The sequence below is a fragment of the Phyllostomus discolor genome, chromosome 12 (assembly GCF_004126475.2).
Source record: "Phyllostomus discolor isolate MPI-MPIP mPhyDis1 chromosome 12, mPhyDis1.pri.v3, whole genome shotgun sequence".
Lineage (NCBI taxonomy): Eukaryota > Metazoa > Chordata > Mammalia > Chiroptera > Phyllostomidae > Phyllostomus > Phyllostomus discolor.
This window is the reverse complement of record NC_040914.2, coordinates 4823692-4847908: the sequence shown is the minus strand read 5'-3', so window position 1 is coordinate 4847908 and position 24217 is coordinate 4823692. Positions and strand designations below refer to the sequence as shown.

Here is a 24217-nt window from a genome sequence, read left to right as displayed (position 1 = left end):
AGCCATCTGAGTAAAGCACCCATAAAAGATTCAATTGCTGTCATTGCCTATTGGATTTGGTAGTGACAGGCAGCCCGAACGCCGGTGTCTTTTCTGGTTACATTCCTAGGAATGGTTTATAGGAAACTCCTTTACAATGCTGATTTAATTTGGTTTTCAGATGGATCTTTGAAACATAAACAGGAATATTACCAAGTTGAATATGATATAATATCCATGGTGGACATAACAAAGTTCTTATTTACTTGACTAAGATCTGCCCAACAGGCCTGCTTATTTTGTTCTGAGCTTGTCAATTGACCAAACCTCAAGTAGGTAATTTTACACTGATAGTCGCTATGCATTTGGTGTAGCTCATGACTTTGGGATTATGAAATTGTAACTGGGGGTCTGGCCAAACTGTGGGAGAGTAGGGAGGACCCCCTACCTGCCATGAGAGGCTGCCCCCCACACCAGAACAAGGCACAGAGTGGAGAGAAATGTCAAGGTAGCAATTGAAACAGCCACAGAAGGCAGGGGGAGTCTGCCAGAGGCAACTGTAAACAAAACAAGCATTTGCTGCCCTGGCAACAGAGTAGCTCAGCACAACTCAGCAGGGGAGGGGTTCCAGGAGGAGGCTGTCACCCAAGGTAACTGTAAACAGCCTGTGTGGCCCCAGCAGCTTGTGACCCAGCTGGAGGGAGCCTGTACCGAGGCTGCGTGGGACCAAAAAGGTCAAAATACAATGTATGGTGGAGGTCAGCAAGCCACAGCAGGAGCTGGATGCCCAGCCCCAGGTCAAGATGCTTGTGCACGGCTGGGAAACTTCTGCCCCCTTCCACAAAATGGCATCCGGAAGAAGAGCAAAAACAGCTGTGACAAACATGGCCAACATTAGCCCACATGGCTGAAAAACTGGACACCCCCATAGTGTGTGGGATTTTGAGAGGGGCCTTTAAATCAGAACATGCACAGAAACCTCCCTCTTTCTTGCCTCACAACCCTGGTGGGGGAGCACTCGAGGGACCAGCAGATGCCAAGTGTTCTTGGGGCTTAGGCTTCCCATGGCTGAAAGGCAGCTGGCAGGCGGGGGAGTCCCACTCAAGGACGTGCATTGCTGAGCACCAGCCCTTGGGACACTGAAACACACCACATGGGTCCTGGTCTTCTCCCATTCTCTTGCCCTGAAAGCAGCACATGGAGGTGTGAGCTGGGAAAGTTGCTTGGCCCCAGAAGTACAGGCAGCCTCAGCTGCCAAGACCCCATGGATGGAGCTTCCCCTGCACAACCGTCTGGAGTGATCTGGCAGTGCACTCCAGACCCCAGGAAACAGAGAGGACTGCACAAGGTAATGGTAATGCTAAACCCCACAAATTTACACCAAGGACAGATAAGGAATGACAGGGAACCTTTGGGCATGGGTTTGGACTTTAGTCTTCCTGGGCACATGAGAATTTCTGTGCTTTGTAGAAGAGTTGGTTTGGAGAAGGAATGCTCTCAGTCCCCTCCCTCAAAGTGGGTATCCCTCTAATCAAAACCTCTTTCCTTCCCCATAAATCTTTGTGTTATGCTTGTACATGGCAGAAAGCGCCGGACCCCAGGCTGTCTGGTTACAGAGGCAGCGAGGCTTCTTAACTTCCTTAGGGCAGCCCATGAACACAGGGAAAACTAGTTGCAGAATCATTAGATTCCATGCAGGAACCAAAACAAGGGGCAATTATCAGAATTCCAGGGCATTCTAAAGGAAATCATTTCACCAATACCACAACTAGGCAGGTGGCACTGAACAGACAAGTTATCCAGGCCCAAAAATGTTCTTTGCTTTCTGGTAAATCAATAAAAGATTATCTTTTATAGTTCCAATGAACTACTGCACAGGAAAAAAAGACCATAGCAACAAAAATGGGAAGCTTTGTTTCAGGCAAACAGATATGGCTTGGACCCAATCAGAAATCAATCTTACCTATAAGAGAGTGATACAAATGATACAATTGAAACTCAACTAGGTAAATTTTCAGAAGCTTTTCATCTCTTTTGGCCTTAATTACCTATTCTGTACTTTAACATGTATATGAACTAAAACTGGAATCCTAAAAGATAATTTCATGGAGTAAAAAATATTACTGGAAAACTTCTGTAGCTCATAAAGTATATAGCAAATGTTCTGTCTAAAATATAGCCCAGAAAAACTATTCCATGGGTCCCAAGGGCATTTCCCACTTCCTTTAGATACATTTGAGGTATGGTGATTGGATTTTTTATTTTTAAAGATTTTATTTATTTTTGGAGACAGGGAAGGAGAAAGAGAGGGAGAGAAACATCAATGTGTGGTTGCCTCTCACACGTCCCCTGTGGGGAACCTGGCCAGCAATCCAAGCTTGTGCTCTGAGTGGGAATCAAACCAGCAACCCTTTGGTTTGCAGCCCATGCTCAGTCCACTGAGCTATACCAGCCAGGGCTGATGACTGAATTTTATACAAATGCCACCATCTCAAAAATACCAAAAAATATATTTAGTCATGATTTTGTTCTTGTCAAGGCATTCTCTTGCAGGAAAGCAACAGCTTTAATGGCTTTAAATTTTTAAAAAATAATTAATTCCCAGTTGGGGAATTCCCTCTGAGTTGGTGACTGAGGGACTCATTTTACTAGACAAATAACGCTATCCAGTTGTAGTATTTGACCTGTTCTACAGAATTTTCATTGTGTGCCTATCACCCCCAATTCTCTGGATTGGTAAAACATGCAAATGATACAATTGAAACTCAACTAGGTAAATTTTCAGAAGCTTTTAATCTCTTTTGGCCCACAAATTTTCTTATAGTACTACTAAACCTCAAATCTATAGTAAACATAGCCTTTCTCCTTATGAAAATAGTCAGCAGCCACCCTGTGAATCTAGATGAAGGAATATATGAATCAACTTTACTAAAAAGAGACATTCTGCATTATATTAAGGGCTCATTAACCATCTTATAGGGACTAATAAATTAGTAACATTTCACAGTGCACTCCCAGAAAACAAAGACTTCAAAGACCATGAGTTACAACAAGGAGACTTTTGTCCACTGGAAAAGACATTAATTAAAGACACTTTCTCCAACATTGTTGGAAGAGACCTTTTCAGGGGGCCTAAACTCAAATAGACATCTGCCCCAGTCTCTGACACTTGTCTCCACCTACAATGGAGATCAAAGACTTCTCAAGGATGAGAAGCTGCTGACCCCAGAGATAGACAGCTATCTCAAAACATCAACAAGGCCTATATACCTACAAATTAAGGTTAAACTTTATTTGATTGTCTTTACCTATCTGCTAATAATAATAACTATACTTGTTCTTTAGACTTTCCTCAGCCTTGTGTATATAGCCCAACTGTTAATTGCTGAAGGTGTATAAAATAATTTTTTTTTAAAGATTTTTTTATTTGTTTATTTTTAGAGGGGAAGGAAGGGAGATAGACAGAGAGAGAGAGAAACATCAATGTGCGGTTGCTGGGGGTTATAGCCTGCAACCCAGGCATGTACCCTGGCTGGGAATCGAACCTGGGACACTTAATTTTTTAATAATACTCTTTTTGCCCTGGCTGGTGTAGCTGAATGGATTGAGTGCCAGCCTGCAAACCAAAGGGTTGCCAGTTCAATCCCCAGTCAGAGCACATGCCTGGATTGCAGACCAGGTCTCCAGTATGGGGCACGCGAGAGGCAGCCACACACTGATATTTCTTTCCCTCTCTATCTCCCTTCCTACCCCTCTGTCTAAAATAAATAAATAAAATCTTTTTAAAAATACTCTCATTATGGTTTGTATTTTGAAATTTAGGGAAAAAATGCTGTTCCAAAAGGAAGGAAAAGATGTGTATATTTTTAGAAGTTCAAAGGAGGTAACTGTACTGAATGTGCTTACCCCCTAACCCAACAGACTACTAACTATATTAATTCACAAAGGAGCTGAAATGGCTATCATAACGTAGTGAACTATAACTGCTGCTGAGGCACAGAAAATTTTATTTATAATACTCTTCCTGTTTTCCTGGACTGTGGAATTTTTTATATTAATTATAATTTAAAGTATTGTGTTTTACAGCCTTGACACTGATTAAAAACTTAAGGTTACAGTTTCAGGTTGCACAACAATCAGAAATCAAATTAATAAGAGCATTTGTGTGCTTCCAGTGGGAAGTAAATGGGCCATAGTAAATAAAAACCCATCTCATGGTCAGATTAGGAAAACTAAAAAGGTGTATGGTATGCCCTCAAACTATAAGTGAGTATTATACTAGATGCAAAATATAGAAAATTAAGACACAACAAAACCTGAATTGTGATATCTTATAGATTGGAAAATGATCCAGAGTATTTTTCTTAATAAAGGCCCATAAGAACTGTCTCCCACTCACTTACCTTTTTTTTTAATAATAATAATTCAACCTTAAATGCCATCAAATGTTACTGTCCTACCGAGTCCCCAGTAGTTCATCATTCAGCAAGACAAACTGACACTGAGACTTCCTCGGAATGGGCCCTCCTAGCACTTGGGACCTCTTTATCCAACCAAAAGGTTAGACATTAATGCATCTTTTGGATTGATGTATGACCAAAAGCAGGTTATGTGGAAGAAAATGGGACACATACTAAACCTGACAAGCTAAGGGGAAACCTAAAGTAACCACATAGGATACCCTGAGATTAAAACTTATTAACCAAAATCAGTTCATGGCAGGTAGTCATGTCCTAGCCTGACATTTTCCCCTAACAAAGATGAATCTTTACTTTAACTGAGCCTTTCTGTTGTCTTTTGGTATCTATGATAACATACCTTTGCAATGTCAAATTTCCTTTTTCCAGACCCCTCCAAGTACAGACATGGCATCAGAGGGTGACCACAAATCCCTTCATTGTTACTATTATCAGTTCATTCTTAAGGGTTAATGATCTTGTACTCACCTGTAGAAGTACATGTCTATCATTTTACCTTTTATCCAATCCCAGATGTTTCCCAGTTTGCTTTCTCCTGCCTCCCTAATCCATCACTAATGGATTTCATGTAACCCCTTCTGCCTCCTTTGATTGTAATGTATGAAATAAAGGGCTAAACTGCCATTCTCTGGAGCATTTCTCAGTTCATTGAGATTTTGCTTCATGGCAATTGTCAGTTTGGCTCAAATAAACTCACCAAAAATTCTCTGCAAGTTCTAATGTATCTTAGTTGACACCACAGACCTCACAGTCCCCAATAAACCAAAAATGTCAGAGTCTGCCAGTATCCCCAACAACTATCTCAGTGGCGCCATCCCAGTCAGGCATCAAATGAATGGCACACACATAGGTAAGAGCTTCAAGCACGTAAATACAACCCTGTCTTAAATCACACACTCAGGCAAAAGGGTACTACACCAGTCCCTCAGCCAAGTCACAGGGTACAAGCTACTAGAGCTGAGGTGTCACATCACAAGCCTTAAAGATCTGAACACCAGGTCCCAATCATGGATCCTGGTTCCAACCTCATCATACACGTGCCTCTTTCCCCTCCACTGCTCCCCCAAGCCCCATCCTCTGAGCGTCCCGACCCTCAGGGGAAGCGACCCAAGAACCTCTGGGTTCTCCAGAAGATCCTCTTGTTAGCCAGCCCTCCGCCCCTTAATGCGCCTGCGCATTCTGTACAGCAAAAAAGCAACTCCCAGGAACCTCAATTCTTGGCTCTTGGGGACGCGGAGCCAGGAACTCAGTGAAAAAAAGCCTTAATGTATAGCTTTTCTGATTTTTCCCCCCACTCAGTTCTGATAGGGGAGCACGCCGGGATTATCGTCAATAGCACCGGTCACTCAACAGGTCACTTTTGCAGGCCGGTGTAAAAAGAACTGGACACCCTGGCTTTTCCGGCACCCGCTTCTCTGCAGTGTTTGCCTGGCCTGGTCGGAATCAGGAGCACGGGTGGGGGGCATGCCCCGTTCTCCTGCGTCCCTGCGCACTCCCACAGAGGCAGGCGCTCTCCAGAATCCCGCGGCCGGACTTGAGTGCTGGGCTTTCCTTGGAGCCAGGTGTGGCCTGAGTTCGGTAAGCCAGGCTCCGTTGTGCTCGGGGCTCTTCTGAAGAAAGCCAGCGCAGCACTGGCAAGTCTTTGCTGCGGACCGGGGGTGGGTCCTGGAGCCTGCCTTTCCTCCAGAGTGAGGACCTGCGGTGGTTCTGAGACCAGGAGGGCGCGCCGCTCGGCTGGGTTTGTGCGCGGGTACCGTTCTGCAGTGTGAGACCCCGAGGCCCTGCTCACCTCCACAAAACACCTCAGTTACCTAGGCCCGGCTGTAAGAGAAGGCCAGAGAGGGGAGGTGGAACTCCGTAATGAAGATCCTTAGCAGAATTTTGGAATTGGGTTTTGGGCGGGCCTCTGGGAGGATCCGCTGGACCGAAGAAACCGCGGTGGGCCACCCGCAGAGGGGTGGGCGGGGGGAGGGGGTACCAAGGGACAATGCAGTGTTTTGAACTAGGGCACACTCCACTGAGAACTCGCATATCCAAGACCACGGACCTTCTTCTCCGCCCCCCTCTCGTTTTCTTTTGTGCGTACAGGTAGGGAGGATCGAGGGGACAGGGAAGGTCGGTTTTCTTTGACCCAGTCAAGAAAATCTTGGGATGTAATGAACCTTGTTTGCCTTCCCGGTTTTGCCGGTCTCCTGAGAAGGCCTTTTGAAGTGAAACGAATCGGTGCTGCACCTCTGAAAGCCAGGTTCTGTGTGATCATGTGCTGCTTCTTTGTTTCTGTGAACAGCATTTGATTTTCAGGATGCAGGGATTTTTTATTTCCTTTCCCTGAAATGCCCTGCTTAAGAATTATCTCTCGGATTTGGGTCCTAGAATTTCCCTAGTAGTCCACAGCAGGGACCTAAGTAATGGATTCCTTCTTCTATTGTCCACCTACTTCCTTTGTACAGTTAGTTAACCATGCCCGGTATATTCAGTTGCTCTGAGCACTGTTTTTCCTAAGGATTCTCAGGACAGAAATACCTATTCTGTAAATTAATGCTCATCCTTTGCTTTCTACAGTGATTTATTAATGAGTAGTTTAGGGTTTACGTATCTTTAATCATTCTAGGAGTGGGATTTTTTTTCCCAAGGGAACTCATAAAGTGGAAATGTTTGTTAACAGCTGGCTATGGTTAGAAGTTAGATAGCATGAGTTTGTTTTTGTTTTGTTTGATGTAAAAAAATCTAGACCTGTAGAAGATTTTATAAGAGTTTGTTTTTTTTTTAGCCCAAACTGATGGCATTTGCTGTAGAGCAGGATCTCAAGTGCTCCAGAGAGTATCAGTTTTGCAGCTTCTTTTAGATATTTGAAATTAAGGAGGGAATGTAAAGAAGATTATATGGAGGTGGGAGGAAGCAAGGCTCACTTGAAGGTGGTTATGTAATGAGGTGCAGCCAGGGCCTCCCCCACCCCCCACAAAGGGGGGATTTGTAAAGAGGTGTGGGGTCCAGAACTCACGGTGTCCAGGGGAAATAGATTTCCCCCTCCCTAGGTGGAGGGCCATGGGGAATGGGACACATGGAGCAGGGCCCTTGACAGTTTGCACAGCAACAACTGGCCAGTTTCATACCTGATATGCAAAAATGGTTATTTTGCATGTCAATAGCAGGCTACCTAGGGAGGTGGGCATGACTTTAACCTCTGATGTAAGTGGGAGGCAGTTCCCCTGGTTAAAGTGCCTCTATAAGAGCTTGGAGATGGTTCACTCCAGCCACAGGGCCACCCCGGCTGGGACTAACTGGCAGCCCAGAAAGGATAGAAACAGAGCAGTGCTAGCAGGTGTAGCCAAGTGTGGGAGGAGTCAGAGATGGGGTTGCAGAGGAAGATCCCTCTGGGATTTAAGCCCTGGCAGGACAGCTAAGCTAGTTCTAACCACGTGATTTTGAGGACAGAGAGGGGACTCCCTTGCCCAGTGGGCTTAGGAAGCAGGAAAGCAAGATGTAGCAGCCATGCAGAGCTCTCTCAGTAGTTTGAAAGAATGCAGTAGAGGCAATGCAGGATGGGGGACAATGTGAGATCTTACAGGAAGGAAAGGGGTAAAAGGACTCTTGCTGGTGGGCCACATGGTTTTAGATTAACAACTGGAGATGATGACAATACTGCTGGTGGTGCCGGGCACCTTGGGAGGCCTGCCAGTCCACACGAATTCAATAGTTCCTTTCCTTTTTACCAAACTCTGGCATTGAGAGCCACAATCTAGGAGACGTGGGCAAAGAATCCACAGTGATAGAGATCCCGGTGGAGGGGGCTTGCTTTGGTAACAGTATCTGCCCCCCAGCCCCCCACGAGTCCATTTGGTAACAGTTACATTTATTTCAAAGGTCTGTTAACCCAGAAGCACAGAAACAATGGACAGGGCTTGCTTAAGGCAAAGATAAATAAACTATTCACTAAAGAAGAATGGGGTAGGGGAGAAGTATAGGCCTGGGGCTTGACCTGTCCTGTTAGGAATTTATGATAGGAATACCCTGTGAGATTACTTTCCATAGAACCCCTTTTTAGTTTATTTTCAACAATTTAAAAAATGTGTATAATTAGGATGTGAAACATGTTTGGATGTGTGTATATATTGTGGAATGGAGTGATTAAACAATCAGCCTAATATTTTCATCACCCATTGATTTTTTTTTTGGTGTGATGAGAATACTTAAGATCTGCTCTCAGCAATTTTAAGTATATAATGCATATTTGTTATCAGTAGTAAACATGATGTATGTTACTGTTAGGTCAGAGTTGCTCAAGAAACCAGATGGATGCAGCAAGCTAAGGAGGCAGGGTTTATCAGCCGGGAATAAGAGGAAAGTGGAGCCAACTGAGGGAGGTTAGGACTCCCTCGGTTGTTCTTAGGGCAGGGTTTTCGTGCGCAAAAAAACTGCTGGGTGACTGGTTGGGGTGTCAGAGTCTGATTGGCTAGAGCTGGTTGTTGGATGCCATTTCTGCTGATCATTGTTCTGGATACATCTTGTAAGGCCCCAGTTAAAGCTGCATCCTGTTATGCTGGATAGGCCAACCCCAGACCCCAATTGTAGCCAGGCATCTGTTTTTCCTGTGTCCCATGGTCAGTTCCCACCTGGTGATTTCCCATTTTCTCCTAGGCCTACCTAGGTCTGTCAGTGGATAAAAAATTACTAAAACTATGCGTTCCATAGTAGAAAGCCAGGAGATAATGTTTAAAGCTATAAAATAAGAAGTAAACAATATTGGCATGTTATTTAAATGAATGGAGTTTAAGTGGCTAAAAGAGGTAAAAGTTATTGCCTCTAGATTTGGAAGATAGGGGGAAGGTAGCAGGGATGTGAACTGTTTGGGTTTATTGGAATAGTTCTTGCAGAGCTATTAACTTATATTCTGGTATAAAGTAATAGAAATTTTCAAATTATGATCACATGGGAGAGGTTTTATAAAATCATAAGAGGTTTTTTTAATCCTTACTAGAGGATATACTTTTATTGATTAGAGAGGGAGTGAGGCATCGACCAATTGCCTCCCATCTGTGCCCTGACTGGGAATTGAAACCACAACCTTTTTGTGCATGAGACGATGCTCCAACCAACTGAGCCGCCTGGCAGGGTTCTAGGAGGGTTTAAAAATCCTAATTCCCAGGTCACACTAAGAATTAAATCAAGAATTTTGGGGGATTGTGGCAGGCATCAATATATTTTAAGATCTGCAGGGGATTCGAATAATGCTGCAAAGTTTGGGAAATTTTTGTATACTATTTTTATATTCTGATTTAGGGAAGCCAGCCAGATTTCTGAGTTTTAAAAGGGAGTTTTGGTTTAGATGGTGTAGCCATAGATGGAAGGAGGGGGATATGCTCAGGGCAGGTATGGACAGCCCATGGTTAGGTTCAGTTCAGTCTCCCTCTTGTGGACGAGTACATGGAAGCCTTCTCGCTCAAGTGTGGACATGCGATTTCACGCAGGAGAGTCTCTGCTCTTCGTCTGTCTTCATGCAATTGATTTCCCTGTGGTTTGTGTGAGCTCATATATTGTCTAAACTACCTCTTCCTTTCATAACTTGTATGTGTTTTAGGGGAGAAGTGAAAGTTTTGTATGGAGAAGTGGTTTTAAAAATTTAGAGCTCTGAGGCAATTATGTTAAGGCTTCCATTATTTCCCCAGTTCTAGCTTCAAATGGCTTTCTGCTTCTCCACTGAATGACCCCATAAGGAAAACCTGACCAGTTCTTGAACTCTGCAATCATTGGCTCATGTAAGTGGTGTTTCTGTATGAAATTTTGTATTTTTTTCAAGTTTTATAACCTTCTCTGAAGCTTCCTAATAGAGCCCATCCAACAGCTTCTTCCCCATCTCTCTCATTCTAGTGAGGGGTGGAGCCCATCAGCCCAGGCCCCTCCTGTGTGGTCTCTCTTCTCCATCAATGTCCATGTGAAAGTGAGCAATTACTCAGCATCTCCTGTGTGTTTGGTCTTTGTCTAGAGTGGAGATGAAGCAGAAGAATGAGGTCCCTAGAGGGAGATACCTGATCAAGGACTCTTATAACTAGAGAATACTTTAGTACTGTCTTAAAGAATTATAGCATGAGCCACATGTAATTTTAAATTTTGTAGTAGTTACACATTAAATGGTCCATGGAATTAGTGCCTTCTGCATGCAATAAGAAGCATTGGTCAGTCTTATAAAAAGTTATAGAGTAATGTGCCAAGGCACTTATATAATCTTAAACATTTTAGTAGTCACATTTTAAAAAGTAAAAAGAAATGTACAATTATTTTAATATTTTTAAAGATTTACTTATTCATTTTTAGAGAGAGGGGAAGGGAGGGAGAAAGAGAGGCAGAGAAACATCAATGTGCAGTTGCCTCTTGCGCATCTCCTACTGGGGACCTGGCTTGCAACCCAGGCATGTGCCCTGACTGGGAATTGAACCAGTGCCCTTTGGTTCACAGGCCTGTGCTCAATCCACTAAGCTATATAAGCCAGGTATTTAATATTTTACTTAATCCAATATAACCAAAATATTGTCATTTCAATGTATAATCAATATACAAATTTTGAAGTATTTTACATTCTTTTCTTTCGAAGTCATCAGTATCTGGTATGAATTTTATATTTACAGCACAACATGTGTCTAAGCTAGCATGTTGTACATTGTAGCTTTTTAGAGATTTTGTTGTAATACAAATTGTAAAGATAATTTGTTTTAAAGTGTGATCATTAAGTTTACGGTATATAAATATAGACTATTGTGTATCAAATCAGAAATATTCAATAAGGATCTGTTATAATGGGGAAAAATGCTAATGATAGACTATAATGATGAAGTTAGGTCTGAAAGATTCTTTTATGTAGACTCTTTTTAAAAACTTAATAGTTCATCTGGGGAAAAGAATTCCATAGATTTTTTCTCTAATTCTTAAAGGAAAACAGGTTAGACAAAAATCACATTTATTGAGAATTTTTTAGGCCCATGATAAGCAGTGTCTTATGAACACTTTTAATTAATTGGGGAATTCTGATATTTACCTGAAAAAATATATATATAAAATTAAGTATCCCACAGTACAGAGGCAGTTTTGCTGATAGCAGTGATAGGCAAACTATAGCTTATGAACCCAGATCAATCCATGGCCTGTTTTGTATAGTCTATAAGTTAATTACATTCTGAAAGAATTTTTTTAAATGAAGGGAAAATGGAAGGAAATGCAAACAGAGACCATATGTGGTATTCAAAGCTAAAATACTGGCCCTCTGCAGAAATTAATTTTACAAATAATATGTGGGTTTGTCATTCAGGATTGGTGATATTCAGAGATTGTGACTGTAGACTTTTCTCAGAAGAGTGGGAATGCCTGAAACTCCTACCAGAGAAATTTGTACAGAGATGTGATCTTAGGAACTATAGCAACTTGGTGTCAGTGGGTAAGCTTACCTGGTCAGATCATTTGGAAATCGCAAGAACTGATTTCTGTGCTGTCTTTCTAAAAATTGTCCTGGGAAATGGAGACAGCAGTACTTGAACAACATTAAAATTATAAAATTTTTTTAAAATGCTAATAGAAAAAAATTTAAATTGCCCAATTATCTGCCTCGTAGTTTGGAAATAGATAACTTCAGTTATTGAGCTGTGAAATGTACTTTCAACTTCTTCCATAATTCATTGACCTTTACATCTTTCTTTGCCTTTTCTTTAATTGCTTCTCTTTAATGACAGCTAAATGTAAATTCTTAGATATAACAAAACCATCTGTCAAAAAATCTGGTTTCATGCTGCTGTAGCGAGTCTATTATCTGCTAACTCAAAGTATCAGTAGGAAGACGAGGGTGTCTGGCTCTACATACCTATTGAAAAAGCCTTTATGATATATATGACAGTGGGTTGAATCAACTGTTAAAACTCAAGTGGACACCTTTTTCTGACATTTTCAATTCACTACAAAGGACATATATTTTAATTGATATACGATTAGTAGTTTAAAAATACATGAACTTTGCATTTACCATTGAATGAATATCCTGGCAGAAAACTAATTACTTTAAGCAAAATATCAAAAAATAGCAAAATTGGTCATATATATGACCATTTCCACTATATACATATTAGTACTTAGTGCCTACTAGTACTAGGGCCTTATCCAAGCACTTTATGTTTATGAAATCAAACGTCACAAGAGTATTATTGGTAGACATTATCATTCTCTCAACAACTGAGAAAACAGGCCCTAGAGACTCAGGTGACAGGCATGATTTTGAAACCAGTGCTCACAGCCATTAACTTCCCTGTAAGAGAGCCTGTATGGTTTTAAATTAAAATAACATGATGTTTCTACCTCTTTGTTCTTGTTAGTGTTTGTGATCCTGAACTAACTTAATACAAATGGTTTTTTAATCCCATTATTCTTACCAGTTCTGCAGCTTGATCAAGTAAATACTTTCTTTATTATGTTCCTTTTCTTTTTCCATGCAGGATGTTCCATTTCTAAGCCAGATGTGATTACCCTATTAGAGCAAGGGAAAGAACCTTGGATGGTTATGAGGATGAAAAAAATAAATGGAGGCCAGGTGAGTGAGTGCTGAACAGGCAGAGGTAAGCCATTATGGGATGGCTGGGAAGGAACATAACCTTAGATGTTGATTATGAAGAAAGACCTGAAATCTGGAAAGAAAACTTAGACATCATCATGAGCCACCAAGAAATTTTACCTTTACTTCCACTTACCATTTATTTCTTTTCTTTTTTTATTTTAATCATTGTTCAAGTACAGTTTTCTCCCCCTACTCCCATTCCAGCCCTACCCCACCCAACCTTCCCCCCTTCCCCACATTACCCCCACACCTAGTTTTTGTGCATGTGTCCTCCAAATTTGTTCCTGTAATCCCTACCCATTCCCCCCTGAAATTCCATCTTCTCTCCCTTCTGGCCACTGTCAGACTATCCCCTGTTTCAGTGTCTTTGGTTATATTTTGCTAGTTTTGTTTTGTTTTGTTTTGTTTTGTTGTTTAGATTCCTGTTAAAGGTGATATCATGTGGTATTTGTCTTTTCACTGCCTGGCTTGTTTCACTTAGCATAATGCTTTCAGCTCCATCCATGCTGTTGCAAAGGGTAGGAGCTCCTTCTTTCTTTCTGCTGCATAGAATTCCATTGTGTAAATGTACCATAGTTTTTTGATCCATTCATTTACTGATGGGCATCTAGGTTGCTTCCAGCACCTAGCTATTGTAAATTGTGCTGCTATGAACATCGGGGTGCAAAGGTTCTTTGTATTGGTGTTTTAGTGTTCTTAGGATAGAGTCCCAGCAATGGAATTGCTGGGTCAAAAGGCAGATCCATTTTTAGTTTTCTGAGGAAGTTCCAAACTGCTTTCCATAATGGTTGTACCAGTCTGCAGTCCCACCAACAGTGCACTAGGGACCCCCTTTCTCCACATCCTCTCCAACACTTGTTGTTTGTTGCTTTGTTTATGATGGCCATTCTGACTGGTGTGAAGTGGTATCTCATTGTGGTTTTAATCTGCATCTCTCTGATGGCTAGCAATATTGAGCATCGCTTCATGTGTCTGGATCTGTATGTCCTCCTTGGAGAAGTGTCTGTTCAAGTCCTTTGCCCATTTTTTAATTGGGTTACTTGTCTTCTTAGAGTGGAATCGTGTAAGTTCTTTATATATTTTGGAGATTAAACCCTTGTCTGAGGTATCATTAGCAAATATGTTTTCCCATACAGTTGGTTCTCTTTTTATTTTGATACTGTTTTCCTTAGCTGTGCAAAAGCTTTTAATTTTGATGAGGTCCCATTTGTTTATTCTTTCCTTTATGTCCCTTGCTCTAGGAGACAAGTCAGTAAAAAAGTTTCTGCGTGAAATATCTGAGATTTTCCTACCTACGTTCTCTTCTAGGACTTTAATGGTGTCACGCTTTATATTTAAGTCTTTTATCCACCTTGAATCTATTTTTGTATAAGGTGTAAGTTGGTGCTCGAGTTTCATTTTTTTGCACATAGCTGTCCAGTTCTCCCAACACCATTTGTTGAAGAGGCTATTTTTATTCCATTTTATGTTGCTGCTTCCTTTGTCAAATATTAAATGACCGTAGAGACTTGGGTTTATTTCTGGGCTCTCTGTTCTGTTCCATTGGTCTATGTGCCTGTTTTTATGCCAGTACCAGGCTGTTTTGATTACAGTGGCCTTGTAGTATAGTTTAGTGTCAGGTATTGTGATTCCTCCTACTTTACTCTTCTTTCTCAAAATTGCAGCAGCTATTCGGGGTCGTTTATGGTTCCATATGAATTGTTGAAGTGTTTGTTCTATGTCTGTGAAATATGCCATTTGTACTTTAATAGGTATTGCATTGAATGTGTAAATTGTTTTGGTAGTCTGGCCATTTTAATGATATTAATTCTTCCAATCCATGAACACAGTATATGTTTCCATTTGTTTGTGTCTTCCTTGATTCTATCTCAGTGTTATGTAGTTTTTGAATACGGGTCTTTTACCTCTTTGGTTAGGTTTATTCCTAGGTATTTTATTTTTCCTTTTTGCTATTTCAAATGGGATTTTTTTTCTTGATTTCTGCTTCTGCTGTTTCATTGTTGGTGTACAGAAATGCCTTTGATTTCTGGAATTGACTTTGTATCCTGCTGTTTTGCCAAATTCATTATTAGGTCAAGCAGTTTTTTGGTGGAGTCTGTAGGATTTTCTATGTACACTATCATGTCATCTGCAAACAGTGACAGTTTTGTTTCCTCCTTTCGATTTGGATTCCTTTTATTTCTTTTTCTTGTCTGATTGCTGTGGCTAGAACTTCCAGTACTATATTAATAGAAGTGGTTGAAAGTGGATATCCTTGTCTTGTTCCTGTTCTTAGTGGAAAAGATTTTAATTTTGCCCATTGAGTATGTTGGCTGTAGGTTTCACATATATGGCCTTTATTATGTTGAGGAATGCTCCCTCTATTCCCACTTTACTGAGTGTTTTTATCATAAATGGGTGCTGTACCTTATCAAATGCTTTTTCTGAATCCTATTGATATGATCATGTGGTTTTTGTCTTTGCTTTTGTTTATGTGATGTATTACATTTACTGATTTGCGAATATTGTACCATCCTTGCATCCCTGGAATGAATCCCACTTGGTCATGGTGTATGATCTTAATGTACTGTTGGATGCGGTTTGCCAGTATCTTGTTGAGGATTTTAGCGTCAATGTTCATCAGCGATATTGGCCTGTAGTTTTCTTTCTTTGTTGTGTCTTTATCTGGTTTTGGAATTAAGATGATGTTGGCCTCATAAAAAGAGTTTGGTAGTCTTCCATCTTTTTGGATTTTTTGAAATAGTCTGTGAAGGATAGGTGTTAGTTCTTCCTTAAATGCTTTGTAGAATTCTCCTGTGAAACCATCTGGTCCAGGCTTTTGTGTGTGGGAGTTTTTTGATTACTGCTTCAATTTCTTTGCTGTTATTGGTTTGTTCAGGCTTTCTGCTTCCATTTATTGAGTTTTGGAAGATTATATTTTTCTAGAAATTTGTCCATTTCATCTAGGTTTTCAAATTTCTTGGCATACAGCTCTTTGTAGTAATTTGTTACAATCCTTTGTATTTCTGTGGTATCTGTTGTAATCTCTCCTTTTTCATTTCTGATTGTGTTTATTTGGGTTTCTCTCTTTTTTTCTTGATGAGTCTGCTTAAAGGTCTTGTCGATTTGTTTATCTTTTCAAAGAACCAACTCTTGGATTCATTGATCTTTAGAATTGTGCTTTTAGTCTCTATGTCATTTAATTCTGCTCTGATCTTGGTTATTCCTTCCTTCTGCTTGCTCTGGGCTGCTTTGTTGTTGTTCCTCGAGTTTTGTCGAAGTAGGGTAAGTTGTTTGTTTGAAATGTTTCTAACTTTTTTAGGTAGGGCCTGTATCGCTATGATCTTCCCTCTCAGGACTGCCTTGGCTGTGTCCCATAAGTTTGGGTTGTTGTGAGTTCGTTTTCATTTGTTTCCAAAAACCGTTTTGATTTCTTCCCTAATATCATTCTTGACCCATTCATTGTTAATAGCATGCTGTTTAATCTCCATGGATTTGAGTGTTTGGGTTTTTTTTCCTTGTGTTGGTTTCTAGTTTCAGTCCCTTGTGATCCGAGAAATTGCTTGTATGATTTCAATTTTTTGAAATTGTTGAGGCTTGTTTTGTGTCCTATCATGTGGTCAATCTTTGAAAATGTTCCATGTACATTTGAAAAAATGTGTATTTAGCTTCTTTGGGATGGAGGGTTCTGTAAATATCAGTAAAGCCCAGTTCGTCTAGGGTATTGTTTAATGCCACAATATCTTTGTTGATATTTTGTTTGGAAGATCTGTCCATTTTTGATAGAGGGGTGTTAAAATCCCCCACAATAATTGTGTTGCTGTCCATATCTTTCTTGAAGTCCTCTAAGATTTTCTTTATGTATTTGGGTGCTCCTTTGTTGGGTGCATATATATTTACAATATTTACGTCTTGGTGAATTCTTCCCTTGAGTATATGAAATGACCTTCTGGGTCTCTCTTTATGGACCTTCTTTGGAAGTCTATTTTGTCAGATATGAGTATTGCTACCCCGGCTTTTTTTTCCTGTCCATTTGCTTGGAAAATTTGTTTCCAGCCCTTCACTTTCAACCTGTGCCGATCTTTATCCTGAGGTGGGTCTTTGTAGACAGCATATGTGTCGGGTCATGTTTTCTTATCCAATCAGCTATTCTATGTCTTTTGATTGGAGCGTTTAATCCATTTACGTTTAAGGTTATTATTGATAGGTACTTATTCATTGCCTTTTATGTACGTGTGATACTCTCTCACCCTCTCTTTTCCTTTCTTTCCTTAAAGCAGTCCCTTCGGCATCTCTTGCAGAGCTGGTTTAGGGGAGGTGTATTCTTTTAGACTTCTTTTGTCTGAGAAGCTTCTTATTTGGCCTTCTATCTTAATTGAGAGCCTTGCTGGGTTAAAGTGTCATGGTTGCAGGCCTCTGGTTCTCATTACTTGGATTATTCCTTGCCATTCTCTTTCTGGCTTGGAGTGTTTCCATTGAGAAGTCAGCTGTTAGCCTTATTGGGGCCCCCTTGTAGTTACTTTCCTTTTTCTCCCTTTGCTGCCTTTAAGATTCTCTCTTTGTCTTGAAATTTTGCCATTTTAATTATGATCGTGTCTTGAGGTGGGCCTCCTTGGGTTCCTCTTGATTGGGACTCTCTGTGTTTCCTGTATTTGTGTGACTTTTGTCTCATCAAATTAGGGAAGTTTTCCATCATCACTTGTTCAACTAGGTTTTTCTATCCCTTGTTCTTCTTCTTCTCCTTCTGGTATCCCTATTATACGGATATTATTACGTTTCATATTGTCTTGCATTTCTCTTAATCCCTCTTCATTTTTTCTGAGCCTCTTTTCCTTTTCTTGCTCTTCCTGGGTGTTTTCTTCTATTTTGTCCTCTAGCTCGCTGATCCGATCTTCTGCTTCATCGATCCTGTTTTCATTCCTTCTACTGTGTTCTTCATTTCAGGAGATTGTATTCTTCATTTCCTCTTGGCCCTTGTTGAGAGTTTCTATTTCCTTTTTTATGCTGATGTAGTTTTCATTGAGTTCATTGTAGCTTCCCTGTAGCTCTGTAGCTCATTGTGAGCTCATTGAGCTTCCTGACAATCACTGCCTTTGAATTCAATATCTGATAGTTTTGAATTGCCTCTGTTTCATTTAGCATTCTTTTTGAGGCTTCCTCCTTTCCTGTCATTTGGGAGTATTTCTTTGTCTTCCCATTGTTTGTGAGACTCTTCTTGTTCACCTCAGCTTCTTATATTGATCTGTTTCTGGCTCCCTGGGTTTATGATGTGAACTTCTTTAGTAGAGTAGCAGTGGAGTTTCAGTGGTGCTGTTTCCTTGACCCCCCCAAGCTCGCTAGTCTTGGGCTGTCGTTTAAGTTGGCTTTCCGTTTGCCTTTGGGTTTTGATTGTTGTTGAGTCTTTCTTTGTGGTTCCTTCCCGCCAGCTGGTTAAATGTGGTCACTCTGTCCACTACCTTCGTGTATTTTGTTTTGCTGGTGAGGGCAGGTTGTGTTGAAGCTGGTTCTTCTGTGTGTACAAGGTTTAAAGAAATCTTGTTCAGTTGTTGTATTGGGTGCTGTCTCTACTGTTTATTTGTATTCCAGATAAGTCTGGATTGAGGTTGTGTGGTTACTACTCCCTCCTTCACCTTCTTCTGCTGTTATCTGTTAGTGGTTCCTTTGTTGTGGGTTTCCTCTTCCAGTGGATATCCTGGTGTTCACCTCCTCCACCTATTTTTTTCGTCATCAGTTGGAGGGGAAGGCAAAATGGTTTAAGACAGCAACAGAGAATTCTATGCTATTTACAGTAGTAGCAAGTAGGGAAGATATAGGAGATCCACTAGTATAGTGTTAACCGTGGTCTTCCACCCAGCTAGCTGATTTTTAGAAGGATGGAAAGAAGATAATACTCTTGTTGGGGAGGAAGGATTGTGAGTTGGATCTATAAAGCAGAGAGGTTGTGGCGGTCGATTCTGGGGTAAGGTGAGCGTAAAGGATAGTAAATGGTGTAGTGTGTGAGAGAATAGAGTTAACCACTACAGTAATAGAGTTCAGGAAACTTTGAAATGATCTAAGATCTGGGGGGATGTTTGTGAAGTAATTACAATTGCATGGAAACAGCAGTTATTTACAATAATATTATGGCAACATTCATATGGCAGAGTCTATGAATCTAGGTAACAAGGATAGGGAGTACAGAACATCGAGTAGTATGCTGATGGGGACACAGGTGAGTAATGGACAGTAGATTAGTAATACAGTATAGAAAGAGATATCAGGGGAAAGCTGTCAGGTCATACAATAAAACCAGCCTAGCAAAGCAGGCTATACAAAAAGAAGAGGGATATAAAATACTGTTAAAAAAAAGATGTAGGAACACTGGAAAAATAATAATAATACAAATATGCAATAACTTGCAGGTTCTCTGTAATAGCAGAGTGACATTTATCTCACTGTCCCAGCTGTTGTTGATGCCCCTTCTTTGGGTTCAACTTTGGTCTTTTCACCGATCCAGGATTTTGTCTCACTTGTAGGTATTTAGGAAAAAATTTAAAAAAGTAAAAAATAGAAAAGGCAGACGAAGGCAGGAAGAAGAGATAAAATTGGAGGACAGGAAGGAGGAAGGAATAAAACAAGAAATCAGGTAAGAGAGGAAAAGAAATCAAAAGAGAATAAAAACAAATAAAACTTAAAAAATTAAAATTGTTAAAAAAAATAGAATCAAATTAAAAGTCTCTTGATTTCAAAGTGGCCAAACCGGGTTTTTTCTGCTCTTGCTATTGAGGCAGGCTGAAGGTATGGTTTGTTTGGCTTTTCTTCCTAGGCCCGTGGGGTTCGCACTGGCTCCTCAGCTTTGGGCCCTGGGTGTGGGAATCAGGTCTTTCCCCAGGGTTACTGCTGGGGCTGGTGTGCGGGGATGCTCCCCCGCAGGCGCCACCCCGCGCCGGCGCTCCGTCCGCCACGGGCGCGCCGTCCGCCGCCGGCGTGGCCCGCGCTCCCGTGAGCGGGCGCGCCCGTCCGCTGCCAGCAAACCGGTGCCCCCGCGAGCGGGGTGGCCCGCCGCTGCCTGCGCTCTCACAGCTGGGGAGCAGACAGGCCAGAGCCACTGATCACTTCAGGAGAATTCCCCAAACAGTGTCTGTGTCCATTCACTCCTTCCTCTTGAGAAATTCCTCCCGATGGAGCCCGCGGCTCCCCACAGTGGCCAGCTTCTCTCACCGCCAAAGCTCCAGCCAGAACGGTGACCCCGGGAGTCCGGGTCCGCTGCATGACTCGGCTCTGGTGTCCACCACCTCCAAAGCTGCTCGCCCACCCGGTGTGTGTTTGCCAGTACCTGGATTCCTCCCAGAGCCGCCCAGACCTTGCTCGGCTGGGGAGGGAGCAGTTGACCTGTCTCTCTCCCAATAACCCTATGGTAAACCCAGCCGTGGCCCCCGGGCCTGGGGCCGCAGCCCCGGGACCACACGCCTGTCCTGGGACCCTACCTTGTTGCAGCACTCCCCCTAGGATCCGTTCTTTGTTCTTTCGGTTCTGCCACAATCCTTGGTCCTCTGTTTTCAAAATGCTGAAATATATTGGTTGCTTGCCTTTCTACTCCAAAGATCGGTCAGGACTCTCTCCCCTGAGCAGAGGAAAGCCAAATCTGCTCCTTCCTACTCCGACGCCATCTTAGATCCCCATTTATTTCTTTACACCTATTTCCCTCTCATTTCCATAGGGGAAGACTTTCTTCCCTAATGACAACCATTTTACCTGTTGGGTGGGCGAAAAAGTCCATTTAGTGTTTCCGTAAAATAAAAAACAGGTTTTTCTTTTTCACCATTAATTACATTTGGTATTTTGAGTACGTGGGCTATCTCCTGCATGGCATAACATTGATTGTTCTTAGTGTCTCGTTTGATTGCTATCAGCTTCAGCTGGTCTACCTGACCAAGGGGCAACATCCAGCAGGAAAACTGCAAACCACTCTTGATCCATTCAATCAGTCACAGCACCTTCTCTTTACACTGCAAAAACCCATTTTTGCATTTCAGTTGTGTTTTTACCTTTTTTTAAGTACAGTTGTCTTCATTTTCATCCCACGATGTCCCCCCTCTGCCCCATCCATCCCCATCTCTCACTCTCGAACCCACCACCTTTGGATTTGTCCATATGTCCTTCATACATGTGCCTTGGTGCCCCCCACCCCATTATCCCCTGTTATCCCTCTCCCTCCTCCTCTCTGGTTACTGTCAGATTGTTCTTAATTTTAATGTCTCTGGTTGTATTTTGCTTTCTTGTGTGTTTTATTGATTAGGTTCCACTTATAGGTGAGATCACATGGCATTTCTCTTTCACTGCTTGGCTTGCTTCACTTAGCATAGTGCTGTCCAGTTCCTTCCATGCTGTTGCAAAGGGTAGGAGCTCCTTCTTTCTTTCTGCTACATAATATTCCATTGTGTAAATGTACCATAGTTTTTTAATCTGCTCATTTACTGGTGGGAATTTAGGTTGTTTCTAGCACTTGGCTAGTGTAAATTGTGCTGCTATGAACATTGGGGTGCATAGGTTCTTTTGAAATGATGTTTCATGATTCTTAGGGTATAATCCCAGCAGTGCAATTGCTGGGTCAAAAGACAAAACCATTTTTGGTTTCCTGAGGATATTCCATACTGTTTTCCACAGTGTCTGCACCATTCTGCATTCCCACTAACAGTGCACTAGGGTTCCCTTTTCTCCACATCTTCGCCAGCACTTGTTTGTTGATTTGTTTATGATGGCCATTCTCAATGGTGTGAGGTGGTATCTCATTGAGGTTTTAATTTGCATCTCTCTGATAGCTAGGAATACTGAGCATCTTTTCATATGTCTCTGGACCCTCTATATGTCCTCCTTGGAGAAGTGTTTGTTCAAGTCCTCTGCCCACTTTTTAATTGGGTTGCTTGTTGTCTTAGAGTGGAGTTGTGTGAGTTCTTTATATATTTTGGAAATCAAACCCTTGTCTGAGGTATAATGGGAAAATATGTTTTCCCATATGGTTGGTTCTCTTTTCATTTTAATGCTGTTTTCTTTACCCATGCAGAAGCTTTTTATTTTTATGAGATCCCATTGGTTTATTTTTTCCTTTATGTCCTTTGCACTGGGGGACATATTGGTGAAAATATTACTGTGTGGAACATCTGAGAAATTCCTGCCTGTATTCTCCTCTAGGACTTTCATGGTGTCATGACTTGTATTCAGGTCTTTTATCCACTTGAATTTATTTTTGTGTATGGTGTAAGTTGGTGATCAAGTTTCATTTTTTTGCATGTAGCTGTCCAGCTCTCCCAACACTGTTTGTTGAAGAGGCTATTTTTATTCCATTTAGTGCTTCTGCCACCTTTGTTGAATATTAATTGACCATAGAGACTTGGGTTTATTTCTGGTCTCTATTTTGTTCCATTGATCTATGTGTCTGTTCTTATGCAAGTACCAGACTGTTTTAATTACTATGGACTTGTAATATAGTTTGATGTCAGGTGTTGTGATCTCTCCTACTTTGTTCTTTCTCAAAATTGCTGAGTTAGTCAGGGTCATTTATGGTTCATATACATTTTCGAAATGTTTGTTCTATATCTGTGAAATATGTCATGTTATTTTAATAGAGATTGCATTGAATCTCTAAATTGTTTTCGGCAGTATGGACATTTTGATGATGTTTATTCTTCCAAAACATGAACATGGTATGTGGTTCCATTTTGTTTGTGTCTTCCTGTCTTAATTTCTTTCTTCAGTGATGTGTAGTTTTCTGAGTACAGGTCTTTTACTTCCTTGGTTAGGTTTATTCCTATGTTCTTTATTTTTCTTGTTGCTATATGAAATAGGACTTCTTTCCTGATTTGTGATTCTGATATTTCATTGTTGGTGTACAAGAATGCCTTTGATTTCTGAATATTGACTTTGTATCCCTCTGTTTTGCCAAATTCACTTATTAGGTTGAGTAGCTCTTTGGTGGAGTATGTAGGATTTTCTATGTGCACTATCATGTCATCTGCAAACAAGGACAGTTTTGCTTCCTCTTTTCCAATTTGGATGCCTTTTATTTCTTTTTCTTGTCTGATCATTGTGGCTAGGACTTCTAATACTATGTTGAATAGAAGTGGTGAAAGCAGACATCCTTGTCTTGTCCCTGATCTTAGTGGGAAAACTTTTCGTTTTTGCCCATTGAGTATGAAATGGATGTAGGATTCTTATATGCTGAAGTATGTTGAAGTATGCTCCCCTCTACTCCCACTTTCCTGATTGGTTTTATCATAAATGGGTGCTATACCTTATCAGATGCTTTTTCTGCATCTATTGACATGATCATGTGATTTTTTGTGTCTTTCCTTTGTTTACGTGATGTATTACATTTCTTGATGGCCAATATTGTGCCATCCTTGTATCCCTGGGATGAACCCCACTTGATCATGGTATATGATTTTTTTTAAAGATTTTATTTATTTATTTTTAGAGAGGGAAGGGAGGGAGAAAGACAGAGAGAGAGAAACATCAATGTGTGGTTGCTGGGGGTCATGGCCTGCAACCCAGGCATGTACCCTGACTGGGAATCGATATATGATCTTTTTAATGTATTGGTGGATATGGTTTGCCAGTGCGTTTTTACCATTTTTGAAATAATAAAGCATAATATGCACAAAATGTTGCTTGTTTTCTTCCATCTTCACTATTAAAATGAGTACACAAAAATTCACCACTTCTGATGTTTTTAAAAAATGCATGCTGATATGATAGCTATCACATTACAATCTAACAAAGTTGTTTTGAATGCAGTTAAAGACAACTAAGCACTACTATAGTCATCTCATGGCAAAACAAACAAACAAACTTTTTGGTCAACCCAATAATACATATATTTCTTCATTGCCCTCTTTTCATGGACTTTGCATTATAGTAGGAAAGTCAAGCAAAAACACAAACAAATGGATTACCAAATACCATGAAGTCATTAAATATTATTAACAAAAGTGAGTAGAGTAAGAATGTGGATAATTATGATGGGAGAATGGGGTAATTTTGGATAGGATGGTTATGGAACAGGAACCAACTGGGAGAGGCTCCAACTTGTCAAAGATGGAATCATTTGAGCATCTATACACATAACTGCAATGAGTTATAACACATAAAATATGCTTAATTTCATAAATTCTTTTTTTTAAAGATTTCTTTTTTTAAGATTTATTTACTTATT

At 40.9% G+C, this 24217-nt stretch overlaps 2 protein-coding genes across 2 annotated transcripts in view; both read left to right on the top strand.

The window, feature by feature from the left end:
- Nucleotides 1–5682: 5682 nt before the first annotated feature.
- Nucleotides 5683–24217, top strand: part of ZFP30 (ZFP30 zinc finger protein) — a 32339-nt gene continuing 13804 nt past the window's right edge. The window contains exons 1-4 of the mRNA XM_036012920.1: nt 5683–6035; nt 10124–10213; nt 11758–11883; nt 12929–13023. The gene's annotated coding sequence lies outside the window, so the exon portion shown is untranslated. The remainder of the gene's footprint in view (nt 6036–10123; nt 10214–11757; nt 11884–12928; nt 13024–24217) is intronic.
- LOC114511272 (putative ATP-dependent RNA helicase TDRD12) overlaps nt 11864–24217 on the top strand; it is a 179355-nt gene continuing 167001 nt past the window's right edge. Inside the window, exons 1-2 of the mRNA XM_036012909.1 lie at nt 11864–11883; nt 12929–13023. Coding sequence (XP_035868802.1) covers nt 12988–13023 — 36 coding nt within the window. The 5' untranslated portion in view covers nt 11864–11883; nt 12929–12987. The remainder of the gene's footprint in view (nt 11884–12928; nt 13024–24217) is intronic.